Genomic DNA, 13,934 nt, shown 5'->3' with positions numbered 1-13,934 from the left:
CGGTACTCTGATCTATTTTCAGCTTTCCCACTTTGATCATGCTCTCTTGGACTTTCCTTCCTTGCCCAGTATGGACCAGATAAACCCACTTGAAGAAGGTCCACATGAGCCTTGACAAAATGTGTCAAACCACAATAGGATGTATGAAACCCACGCCCCTGCGAAAGTTTCATAGAGCCGCTGGTCTTGCGAGTCCCAGCTCCCAACAAACATTCATGAATTCACAGAGAGGCTCAGACAAGCCATCGATGTTTGATATTCTCTCTTTAGTACTGAGTGCGAGCCTGGATGACTGAGATTCCGTAAAAGATTCCTAAACACAGCCATTGAGGAGCCACTACCTGACTGTCCACCAGCAATGCCTGGGAGTTCCACAACAGACTGCAAAACCTGGAGGACCCTGAACCACATAACAGGGGTAGCCCCAATGGATGACAAGTGCGATTGTTGTGCTGCCCAAGACATGAAACACCTCCTGGCCTGTCGAATCTGTTGCTAGAGATGCAAACTCGACGATTTGTGCCTGGACAAGAAAGAAGCTGTTGACGTGCCACAACACTGACTTCAAAGGCCACGTTATTGTAGGAGGAGAACTCGTATTCGCCCTGCAGTCTGTAAAGCTATAGACGAATTTGCTATTAATACAGGGAACTATGTAGGTGCACAAGTCGTCCTGAATCGTCCATCAGTCTTAGCAACAGTGATACCTTGCAGCATGGTAACGGCTGGGTAATCGTAGCCCTATAGACATAAGAAAGTAAAGTAATTAAGCCAGCCTAGTACGTGTGTTTATCCATGCAGTTCGGGTAGTACATAAATGTCTTGTCACATGTGGATCGCTGGCCACTTTGTTAGAGATAAGACGTCGGAGCATCACCTGGAAGAAGGTGGGCGCGGACCGCGGCAGCGGCTTGTAGAGCTGCAGCGCGGTGGCGGCCGTGTGGTCGCCCATCTCGATGAGGTCGGCGGCGCCGGCGTCGGTGGCTCCGGGGCCGAGCAGCGCGGCGTGCCGCGGCGTGTCGGCGTCGCTGCCGGTGAACTCGTCGCCCGAGCTGCCGGTGCCGGCGCGCGCCAGCCTCAGCCGCTGCCGCCGCTGCGCCGCCGCCGACGAGGCCGACGAGGCGACGGCGAGCGCGGGCGGGTCCGTCTCGGCGGCCATCGTGCCGCCGGGCCCGTCCCTGAGCAGCGGGTGGCCGCTGCCCGACGACGAGTCCGAGTTCTGGCGCACGCACGCCTGGCACCGGCGCGCCGGCAGGAACGCCAGCCGGAACGTGACGCTCTCGCGCCGCGACCGGCCGCCCCTCACGTCTGCCCTGCCGGACGGCGTCGTCGACTCTGCCGCCGGCAACGCCTGCTGCTGCTGCTGCTGCTGCTGCTGCTGGGAGGCGACGCCCGCAGCACCACTCCGCTGCGGCGAGTGCGACGCCGAAGTGCGACCCTGACAGGCAGAGATCGGGGTAACCGCCTGGCCCTTTCTAATCGTTATAGGGTATATTATTTCTTCAATGGCTTTCACTGAAGTCCTGCATTGTAACTGGAGCTCGTGATCCATTTTAAACATTTTTGGTTTATTCACAAATCTCTTGTTCGCCTTTGGTGCAGTCATGACATTGAACCACATTCGATTACACTGAGTCATCATCACATACAGTAAATTATTACGAATGAGATTTGCACTCTGCAGCGGAGAGTGTGCTGATATGAAACTTCCTAGCAGATTAAAACTGTGTGACGGACCGAGACTCGAACTAGGGCCCTTTGCCTTTCGCGGGCAAGTGCTCTACCAACTGAGCTACCCAAGCATGACACACGCCCCGTCGGGGCGCGAGTCGTGCTTGGGTAGCTCAGTTGGTAGAGCACTTGCCCGCGAAAGGCAAAGGTCCCGAGTTCAAGTCTCGGTCCGGCATACAGTTTTAATCTGCCAGGAAGTTTCAAATTATTATGATTTTATTTAGTCTGAGATGAGGATTTGTCATTTTACTTTCGTGACAACATACAGGTTTTGATGACGCTTCGTTATAGCCGAACTCTGGTAACCTTTTCGACTCACCAGTCTTTCTGTCTGGTTTGATGTGACCTGCCACGTCTTCCGTCTTCGACCTCATTCACTTACTGAATGTATTCCAATCTCTACCTTGCTCTGCGGTTTTTACCCTCTACACGCTCCCTCCAGTGCAATGAAAGTAGTTCTGTGACGTCTTAACAGATGTCGTATCATCCTCTCTATTCTTCTTCTCATTGTTCCCATTGAAACGTCCTCTTAGAAAAATTAATGAATTACTGTGCTGATAAACCTCTTACGTTATTTGATTTCCAAACACCTGAGCAGAACTGAACGTACTCAGACATTTCGCTCTTTAATTATTCTGATCATCACTAAACTGACACACAATGTTTTTAGAGCAACGCAAACTGACCAATAATCCCTACAAAAGAATGGCCCTGACTAACAATAACCTATACCATTCATGAATCATTTACCTCACAAAAATCTTCGTTACTTGAATTGCTGCAATAGAGCGAGCGCCACTACTGCCATCTAAATAAAAGATTATAAGTAATGATGGGACTAACTACTGATAGACACAGTTAGCAAATAAAAGATTTTGATAAAGGACAAACAATGTGTCTACCTTAATAGTGTTCAAAAGTCACAATATATATATATATATATATTGTCATGAACTGATATATATATATATATATATATATATATATATATATATATATATATATATATCAGTTCATGACATCCAGTCTTACAAATTTACTGTCTCTGATGGACACACGTCCAGATCGTCCGCTCTCAAAACTCCGCCATCTCTCCCCCCACATCCACTACTGCTGGCGGCTCACCTCCAACCGCGCAACGCTACGTGCTGTTAACATCCAGCTGCCGAACACTGCAATAGCAAATTGCAACAATGCCAACCAGCCACACACTGCACACAGCCCAGTCAGTGATTTTCATACAGAGCGCTACGTGGCGTTACCAGCATAAAAACCTAAACAGCCTACTTACACCATACCTTCCTTTTCTCTCCACTTCGACAGAGAACCTCTATATTACTTCCCTTATCAGTACACCTAATTTTGAACATTCTCCTGTAGCATCGCATCTAAATGCTTCGATTCTCTTCTGTTTCAGGTTTCCCACACTCCATATTTCACTACCGTATAATACTGTGCTCCAAACCTACATTCTCATAAATTTATTCCTCAAATTAAGGCCTATGTTTGATACTAGTAGACTTCTTTTCTCCAGGAATCCTCTTTTTGCCAGTGCTAGTGTGTACTTTATTTCCTCCTTGCTCCTTCCGTCATGGGTTATATTGGTGTCTAGGTAGCAGAATTTCTTAACTTCATCTACTTCGTGATCTTTAGTTCTGGTGTTAAGTTTCTCGCTGTTCTCATTTATGCTACTATTCATTACTTTCACCTTTCTTCGATTTTCTCTCAGTTCATGTTGTGTACCCTGTACACTGTTCCATTCGATTCAGCAGATCATGTAATTCCTCTTTACTTTCACTGAGGGTAGCAATGTCCCAGAGAATCTTATCACTGATATCCTTGTACCTTGAATTAAAATTCCACTCTTGAACGTTTCTTTTATTTCCTTTCAGTCCTTCTTCAATGTTTAGATTGAACAGTAGGGACGGAAGAGTGCATCCCTGTCTTACACCCTTTTTAATCCCAGTTCTTCGTTTTTGGTCTTTCACCCTTACTGAGTGTCATACGTATATCAAATGCGATCGTTGGGTATAGTTGTTTCCCTTTATTCCCACGCATTGTTTCAGTTAATTCATTGCGCATTTGCGTGACATTGGGTTTCTATTTGTTTGTGTTTGCAGCTTTTTTGTCTATTTGTAGCAAACGTTATGTATTTTCTAAACGCACATGTATTTCTGCCACATCCAAATAAGCTAAGTAAGTTCATTTTTTTTTCAAATTGTTAAGTAGTTACTGAAATAGTGGCCTCATTTTATAAAATATTCTGGTAAATCGGACCGTTGCAGAAATCCTGTCAGAATATAAGATGCAGTTCTCCGTGCTTGTCTACCTTGTACAGGTCTCTGCATCTCAACATAACTGCTGCAATCTACGTGCATTTGAATCTGTTCACTGCAGTCAAGTCTTGGTCTCACTCTATAATTTTAGCACACCACACTCCACTGCATAGCCAAACTAACGATTCCTTGATGCCTCGTGGTGTGTCCTATTAACTAATCCATTTTTCCAGTCATGTTGTCCCATACATTTTCATTCTTCCCAGTCTGATTAAGCACCTCCCTACTTTTTACTAGATCTATCTCTCTAATGTTCAGCATTATTCTGTAGCACCGCATTTGAAAACTTTCTGGTGTCTTCTTCTCTGAACTATTTGACGTCAACGTTTCACTTCGTCCAAGGATACATTGCAAAGGAATAGATTTAGAAATGAATCCCGACCACTCCATTTTGTATTAGATGCTACAAAATTTCTCTTTGTTTCATGCGTGTTGATGCTGTTGTCAGTTTCCATTTTATGTCCACTTTTCTCGACAATCATCAGTTATTTTACTGCCGGCCGGTGTGGCCGTGCGGTTAAAGGCGCTTCAGTCTGGAACCGCGTGACCACTACGGTCGCAGGTTCGAACCCTTCCTCGGGCATGGATGTGTGTGATGTCCTTAGGTTAGATAGGTTTAAGTAGTTCTAAGTTCTAGGGAACTGATGACCACAGAAGTTAAGTCTCATAGTGCTCAGAGCCATCTGAACCATTTTTAGTTATTTTAATCACCAAATAGCTAAACTCGTCTGCAATTTCTAGTGTCTCATTTCCTAATCTAGTCCCTTAACTATCACCTGAGTTAATTCGACTGTATTCCATTAGCCTTATTTTACTTTTGATAATGTTCATCTTCTCTAGACACTATCCTTACCGATCAATTGCCCAAATCCTTTGCTGTCTGTGATAGACCTACAAAAGCATCTGGAATCAAAATTATTTTCTCTACTGAAGATATACAGCACGATTTCGCTATAATCTTATAAGTTCAAATGGCTCTGAGCACTATGGGACTTAACTACTGTGGTCATCAGTCCCCTAGAACTTAGAACTACTTAAACCTAACTAACCTAAGGACATCACACATATCCATGCCCGAGGCAGGATGCGAACCTGCGACCGTAGCAGTCGCGCGGTTCCGGACTGCGCACCTAGAACCGCTAGACCACCGCGACTGGCCATCTTATAAGTTTTCAGGGTTGATGTAGAAGGGTACATGTATCAAACTGAGGTAAGGGATCCTGGTTCGGAAATGACCGAGTCGAAAATTTTCACCAAAAACCGTTCTCACACATCTAACAATGGAATACATGTACCGGAACTGTTGTTGGTAACATTTCTGGGTATGCAAGTTTCAGAGGTGCTAATATGGACGAAGAGAATCAATATGTCTATAAAACATGAGAGCTAACCTGCATTTATTTAAGAGCTATGGACACTTATTCATCTCCACTCTTCTATGATAGCTCTCAAGGTACGTACTTTAGAGCCCGTAATCATCGGTAATTTTTTCTTGTATACGTCCATGGGCATACTATAGTCTCCAAAAATACAGAACCAAAGATCTTGCAGTAGAAAAGTAGGACTCTGACCGACCAAGTAAAATTTTTGGTAGGTAACATTTTTGAAATATTTAGTCAACAACGGAGCTGATACATGGCAGCACATTAACCTGTTAGTATACGTGCAGCTACTTACAACGTCAGAATTCAACTGAGATTATCGTTCCCACATACCTTTCTGTCCTCGATTTCGTCGCCCGGGCTTTCGATGACCTCGTACGTGGCGATGAAGTCCGCAGTGGCGTGCAGCGCCTCAGTGCAGTGCCGGCACTCCCCGGAAGCGGCCGCAGCTGCAGGTATCTGGAAGCTCTGCACGGAGATGCTGTCGCAGAAGGACAGCGACTGGCGGCGCAGCGTGTAGCCCTCCTGGGAGGAGCCCAGTGTGGCGCCCGTTCCGGCCTGCAAGGACCAACGGCCAGCTCCAGTTCTCTATCTCTCTCTCTCTCTCTCTCTCTCTCTCTCTCTCTCTCTCTATGTGTGTGTGTGTGTGTGTGTGTGTGTGTGTGTGTGTGTGTGTGTGTGTGTCCACCACTTCGTCGCAAGCACCGTTTCGCACTACAGAGTGTAGAGAAACAACAGCGGAAACGCTTACTGTGTTGAGTGGGATATGTGATCCAACATACTGCATTTAAAGTCTATTTTATCTGCTTTAAAATGTATTGGACAGGACCGTGTGCACATCCTTTTGCTAGTGTGGACGGTAGAGCTGGAGACGGCTGTCCAGCGTGCAAGGATACTATTCAGTCTTTATATACTGTCTAAAATGGTTAAAAAGGGCTCTGAGCACTATGGGACTTAACATCTGAGGTCATCAGTCCCCTAGAACTTAGAACTACTTAAACCTAACTAGTCTAAGGACATTACACATGCCCGAGGCAGGATTCGAACCTGCGACCGTAGAAACAGCGCGGTTCCGGACTGAAGCGCCTAGAACCGCTCGGCCACAACGGCCGGCTCATATGCTGGACTGGTCACTGTGTAATCCTTGTAAAGCGGTTACGACTAGGCCACACTAAGCTGACATAAGAAACAGTGAGTTTCCCGTTACGTTCGTGTTTCTCAGTTTTTGGTGGAAAAAAAGTTTTGAAAAACAGTGGCAGGAAACAATAATTTACTGGGATATGCTATAGGAGCAGCGGGATATTGAATGAAAACGCTTGAACTCTGCATATGAGGCTGACTGGCTGAAAGGCATGAATGGTAATACAATTACATGGATTTGTTCCGGAGCTGGTGAAGGAGCTGTTTTGGAACCAGCAAAATTGGGACGCAGCCAGTAGCCCACACAGGTGTAGATTATGAGTAGCGAATCTTTTTGGTGGAGTTTAAATTTTAAAAGAAGTGTGTGTCAGGGTGACGGGAGCAGAAGTTTAAGAATGTTAAGTGTTACGGCGTAAAGTCAAGCGGGGGCACGCTAGTCGTGAACGATATCGCAGAGATGGCTGTGACAAGCTGTCAGCCAACTGCACACTGACCGACCCCTGTAAAAAAAATGGTTCAAATGGCTCTGAGCACTATGGGACTTAACATCTAAGGTCATCAGTCCCCTAGACTTAGAACTGCTTAAACCTAACTAACCTAAGGATACCAAACACATCCATGCCCTAGGCAGGATTCGAACCTGCGACCGTAGCAGCAGCGCGGTTCCGGACTGAAGCGTCTAGAGCCGCTCGGCCACAGCGGCCGGCTGATCGCCCCTCTCCAGGACGACAACGCGACAACAGCGGCCTCTATGCGAAGAGAAGATAAGAGACTAGTTGTGGCTCAGTGGAAGAAAAGCTGAAGACTAGCGACCTGAATAGAAGCGTCAATTGTATTACTTCACTTGTATTAGCATTTCTATACTGAAGAACCTTGTTTATTTCTTATGTCGCCCTTTGCTTGCGACACATCTATGTAATTTTGAAAGTGAAGTACTGTCATTTACTTTTCGTAATAAAACGCATTAATATGATTTGTCTGAATTGTTTGTCTAGCGATCCGAGAAAGCAGTTTTCCTTGACACCCCACATTTCATGACTAGGCAGGATTTATTATTAAGTGTTTCAGATCGCGAGTGAGTGTACTTCAGTGATCAATAGCTATACACAGTTAAACTGCTACAGATCATTTGTATAATGGTCAATCAAACGGAAACAAGAGACTGAAAGAAGTAAGTAAACTGGTTATCATTTCGAAAGTAATCGACTTAACTCTTAAAATGTGTGTCCCACAGTGGGTAAAGTGGTGAGTGCCTTCATGTGAATCTGTTTGCGATTGCCTACGGAAACACGATTGTACCCATGCGTTCTCCTCTTCCTCCGAAGCAAGTCCTCCAAAAATATGAAAATCGCATGGGGAGATCGAGGCTAAATGGAGGGTCTGTAAGGACGTTCCAATTAATTGTCCCAACGTAGTTGAAAAAGTAGGCACGCCAGCTCCAGGAAAGTCATGATGAGCTTTACGTCTGAGTGCAAGGCCCGCTCCTCATTGGCTTTCTGCAACACGTCTCCACAATTAACGCACAGAGGTACTTAGACAGTTCTCACTTCACGAAGAGTCCAAACGCCCAGATATGTTGACGGACGGCATCATTCTGCTGCAGAATAATGCCGCCCCCCTTGTTGCAAAGGTTACTCCGATTACACTGCAGAAGTTTCGCTGGGAAGCCACTCTCTCCGGTAAGTCTCGATCTCTTCCCATGCGATTTTCACATTTTTGGAGCCCTGAAGAAAGGTATTCGAGTGCGTCGATTTGTTTGGACGAAAGGATGTACGCCTGGATACAACCGTGGCACCGTCGGAACACACCAAAAAAAAAAAAAATTCCGTGAAGGCAGAGACCGTCTTATCTCACAGGAGGAAATATGTATTAACAGTTACGACGATTTGTCTTGAAATAATAAACAATTTATTTACTTTTTTCCATCTGTCTCGTTTTCATTTGACTGCCCCTTATCAGTGATGTTGGAGAACCCAGTGTCGCGGGTCCAGGCTCCAGTGTAGCAGTGCAGAGGGTTATTCCAGGTCGGATAACAAACGTTTCCTAGTAAATCCGCGGAGCCCTACGTCATGTAATTTGTCTCAAGTTTCGTGTATTCCTACATCTACTTTCCTACGCGGCCTGCATACGGAAGTGTGTAACGTTGAAAATAATTACAGGGTGTCCGCGGAAGAATGGTGAATATTTAGGAATAAGTTAGGTACTGTCATTCTAAACAAAAATGTCTGGGAAATATGCGCTGTAAAGAGCATACCGTAAGAGCTATGTGAAGCAGATTTCTTCAGATAAACACGTACTCATAGCTCTTAAGATATGCATTTAAGGTCCGATGTTTGCCAGGCATTTTTTATTGCTTTGGCTCATGCTACTTCTTCTCAAAAGATGGAAAGCAAAGAACTTTTAGTAGAAGCGATTTGTTTCAGAGTATCAAAGACGGAAAAGTGCTCGTAACACATAGGGTATGCGTTTTAGAGCTAATGTGTACTAGACATTTTTACTGCAAATGATGTTTCAGTCATGTCTCTGAACGTTAAATGGTCCTTCTGGGACACCGTGTATATGTTAAAAGTTCGGCAGAGGAATGAACGGATAATTTCAGGCGATTTTACGTAGAGGGCAAAAGGGTCGGTTACGGCAATAAGAACCAACTTTTATTATGTAGCGTTTAGGTTATGATGAACAAAACATTTTTGATATTAAGGAAATGATTTGGAATAGATACATTCATTGCAATTAGAGTTGCGCTCTACCGAAACTGTGGTTGAAATGGCTCTGAGCACTATGGGACTTAACAGCTGTGGTCATCAGTCCCCTAGAACTTAGAACTACTTAAACCTAACTAACCTAAAGACATCACACACATCCATGCCCGAGGCAGGATTCGAACATCCGACCGTAGCTGTCGCGCGGTTCCCGACTGCGCGCCTAGAACCGCTAGGCCATCGCGGCCGGCCCGAAACTGTGCTTCAATAGTTTTGGATCACTACATACGTGGCAAAGTAAATGGTAAGATTAGCGGTAGTGTTTTTAACATCGGTAGGGAAAGAAACGTAAATGAACGTGTAAGGGAGAAACTGGGAGCTTTTATGTAACCCAAGCAGTTCCTAGTGATGCAAGTGCAGCTTACATGCACAAACTTAAAAAATACGTATGTAATTATTGCTGATATTTTGTATTCAATAGAACGTTCTTGATTATTTTCAAAGGCAATATTCTCCTGTTATCACTGATAAATGCGAAGATTGTTTATGAATAACAAGGATGGTAATCAAAATATCCACGGGTGTACTGCCGGTCTATAGTGTCCAACGGGCACAATATTTCGGCGATCAAACATGTCGCCATCATCAGGTGAACTGACGGACTGAGCTCCTGTGAACGTGCCGGCACGGAGATCCGTACGCTTTGGCTGCTCAGGGGGAACTGGGTTCGGTCGCGGCGGCGGCCGATTTAAATACCCTCCGCCCGCGGCGCCTTCCCTCCGCCGTCCGCGCCCCGCGCCACAGTAGCGCGGTGGAACAGATTGCGACGGCGTCTGAGATGACGTCGGTGTGATGGCTCTGTCCGCCGTGGTCGTCACAACTATGCGTTTGCTCGATTTGCTCTTGATTAACCCAAGCGCTGGTTCCCAAGCCTTGCTAAGATTATAGCTACAGTCACGGTTTATGAGGTCGTCATTGGTGCGAATTTCGATAGCCTCTCTAACAACGCTGTCCCAGTATCTCGACGTCTGTACCAGAATCCTCGTGCGGTCATACTCCATAGCGTGATTTTCCGACAAACAATGTTCAGCGACCGCCGACTTGCTCGGATACATCAGTCGAGTGTGCCTCTGGTGTTCACGGCATCGATCCTCGACGGTACGCATCGTCTGACCAATATACGACTTGCCACATTGACACGGAATCTGGTACACGCCGGCCTTCCTCAAACCGAGGTCATCTTTGGCGCTCCCCACCAGTGCACGAGTTTTATTCGGAGGACAAAACACAGTTCTGACACGGTGTTTCTTCAGAATGCGGGCGATTTTCCCCGAGAGTGCGCCTGTGTATGGAATAAATGCAGTGCCTACCTCCTCCCTCGTGACTTCATCCATCTCAACAGGTTGTGCTGCAGTGGTTGGGCGGAGAGCACGTTGGATCTGCCACTCTGAGTACCCATTCTTTCGAAACACAGTTCTCAGATGTTCCAATTCCTGGGGTAGACTCTCTGTGTCAGAGATAGTGCGCGCCCTATGTACTAGAGTTTTAAGTACCCCATTCCTCTGTGTAGGGTGGTGGCAGCTGTCTGCGTGCAAATACAGATTAGTGTGTGTTGTCTTTATATACACCCCATGACCTAGGGTGCCGTCAGCCCTGTATTGTATTTCCTGGTTATTTAGCTGAAATTACGGCCTGTAGATTTGACTGATTTACCGTGTAACCGAAGTTTAACGGATTTCCTTTAGCAGTTATGTGAATGGCCTCTCACTTTTAGTTATTTAGGGTCAGTTGCCAAATTTCGCATCATAAAGATACTTTTTCTACAACATTTTGCAATTCGTTTTGATCTTCTGATGACTTTACTGGTCGATAAACGACTGACTCATCTGCAAACAACCTGAGACGCTTGGTCAGAGTATCTCCCAAGTCGTTTATATTGATAAGGAACAGCAAAGGGTCTATAACACTACCTTGGAGGAGGCCAGAAATCACTACTGTTTTACTCGATGACTTTCTTTCAACTACTACGAACTGTGACCTCTACGAAGCGAAGTATTGAAGTGACGTTTGATATATTTTTGAGTTTATGTATCACCACTTAGTTTTTAGACTACCTCTTACGGTTTTTAAGAGAATCTAGCATGAGACAAATCGCATACATGAAGGATGCGATGGGTATGAGGCAACGTCCAATAATTATGCAACGCACCTAACGTACAGATAACTCGGTTAGTACCTTAAGGGGGGTAGGACGTCAAACGGGCCGACTTGGAGCAGGAGAGGCGCCACAGGACATGTTAATTTCCACTGTCTATACTTTTACAAGTAAATTCATAAAACTTTGTCAGTGTGACCAGAAAGGATTCAGGGTTCACACTCGTAGCAGCGGAAGTTCAAAAACGTAACAAAATAATTTTTTTGTTTCTTTCTTCAACATAACTTTCTCTGTCTACCTGAGTTCTAGTATGTAGCCATTTTTGATACACCTTCTTTTTCCTTTTACAGGCTGCCTTGACTTGGTGGAATGACACAGTCAAGGCACCCTGTAAAAGGAAAAAGAAGGAGTATCAAAAATGGTTACATACTAGAACTCAGGTAGACAGAGAAAGTTATGTTGAAGAAAGAAACAAAGCCAAACAGATAATTGCAGCATCCAAGAAGAAATCTTGGAAGACTTTGGAAACAGGTTGGAGACTTTGGGTCAAGCTGCTGGAAAACCATTCTGGAGTATAAATAGTAGTCTTCGAAAGGGAGGTAAGAAGGAAATGACAAGTATTTTGGACAGGTCAGGAAAACTGCTGGTAAATCCTGTGGATGCCTTGGGCAGATGGAGGGAATATTTTGAAGAGTTGTTTAATGTAGGTGAAAATACGATCAGTAATGTTTCAGATTTAGAGGTAGAATGGCATAGGAATAATGATGGAAATAGGATCACATTTGAGGAAGTGGAGAACATGGTCAATAGATTGCAGTGCAATAAAGCAGCTGGGGTGGATGAAATTAAGTCGGAACTCATCAAATACAGTGGAATGTCAGGTCTTAAATGGCTACACAGGATAATTGAAATGGCATGGGAGTCGGGACAGGTTCCATCAGACTGGACAAAAGCAGTAATCACAACAATCTTTAAACATGGAAACAGAAAAGATTGTAACAACTACAGAGGTATCTCTTTAATCAGCGTTGTGGGTAAAATCTTCTCAGGTATTGTTGAAAGGAAAGTGCGAGTATTAGTTGAGGACCAATTGGATGAAAATCAGTGTGGGTTTAGGCCTCTTAGAGGTTGTCAGGACCACATCTTTAGCTTACGGCAAATAATGGAGAAGTGTTATGAGTGGAACAGGGAATTGTATCTATGCTTTATAGATCTAGAAAAGGCATATGACCGGGTTCCTAGGAGGAAGTTATTGTCTGTTCTACGAGATTATGGAATAGGAGGCAAACTTTTGCAAGCAATTAAAGGTCTTTATATGGATAGTCAGGCAGCAGTTAGAGTTGACGGTAAATTGAGTTCATGGTTCAGAGTAGTTTCAGGGGTAAGACAAGGCTGCAACCTGTCTCCACTGTTGTTCATATTGTTTATGGATCATATGTTGAAAACAATAGACTGGCTGGGTGAGATCAAGACATGTGAACACAAAATAAGCAGTCTTGCATATGCGGATGACTTAGTTGTGATGGCAGATTCGATTGAAAGTTTGCAAAGTAATATTTCAGAGCTAGATCAGAAATGTAAGGACTATAGTATGAATATTAGCATCTCCAAAACGAAAGTAATGTCAGTGGGAAAGAAATATAAACGGATTGAGTGCCAAATAGGAGGAACAAAGTTAGAACAGGTGGACGGTTTCAAGTACTTAGGATGCATATTCTCACGGGATGACAACATAGTGAAAGAACTGGAAGCGAGGTGTAGCAAAGCTAATGCAGTGAGCGCTCAGCCACGATCTACTCTATTCTGCAAGAAGGAAGTCAGTACCAAGACTAAGTTATCTGTGCACCGTTCAATCTTTCGACCAACTTTGTTGTATGGGAGCGAAAGCTGGGTGGATTCAGGTTACCTTATCAGGAAGGTTGAGGTTACGGATATGAAAGTAGCTAGGATTGCAGGTACTAGTAGATGGGAACAATGGCAGGAGGGTGTCCACAATGAGGAAATCAAAGAAAAACTGGGAGTGAACTCTATAGATGTAGCAGTCAGGGCGAACAGGCTTAGATGGTGGGGTCATGTTACACGCATGGGAGAAACAAGGCTACCCAAGATACTCGTGGGTTCAGCAGTAGAGGGTAGGAGGAGTCGGGGCAGACCAAGGAGAAGGTACCTGGATTCGGTTAAGAACGATTTTGAAGTAATAGGTTTATCATCAGAAGAGGCACCAATGTTAGCACTGAATAGGAGATCATGGAGGAATTTTACAAGGGGGGCTATACTCCAGACTGAACGCTGAAAGGCATAATCAGTCTTAAATGATGATGATGATGATGATGATTTGAATTTGCATCATTTTTTCACTTACTATTGGCTGCATTTGTTGCTATAGGTGCTATAGGTGCAGAAGGTTCGATGAATTTTTCACGGCATACAAACCATACTCAAAGGTGTCTGAAACTCTAGAATATATTTAATTTATGAAAAAATGAGT

General features: G+C 44.7%; 1 protein-coding gene and 1 non-coding gene across 2 annotated transcripts in view; one reads left to right on the top strand and one right to left on the bottom strand.

The window, feature by feature from the left end:
- The window catches only part of LOC126280827 (uncharacterized), a 376,685-nt gene that overhangs the window by 3,284 nt on the left and 359,467 nt on the right, over positions 1 to 13,934 (bottom strand). Inside the window, 2 exon segments of the mRNA XM_049979800.1 lie at positions 878 to 1,301; positions 5,748 to 6,007. Of these exon segments, the coding sequence (XP_049835757.1) occupies positions 878 to 1,301; positions 5,748 to 6,007 (684 nt within the window).
- Trnas-cga (transfer RNA serine (anticodon CGA)) lies at positions 1,833 to 1,907 on the top strand. The gene has a single exon. It is a non-coding gene; the product is annotated as a tRNA-Ser (tRNA).

This window comes from Schistocerca gregaria, chromosome 1, assembly GCF_023897955.1.
Source record: "Schistocerca gregaria isolate iqSchGreg1 chromosome 1, iqSchGreg1.2, whole genome shotgun sequence".
In the NCBI taxonomy this organism is placed as follows: domain Eukaryota; kingdom Metazoa; phylum Arthropoda; class Insecta; order Orthoptera; family Acrididae; genus Schistocerca; species Schistocerca gregaria.
This window is presented reverse-complemented; position numbering and strand designations above follow the sequence as displayed.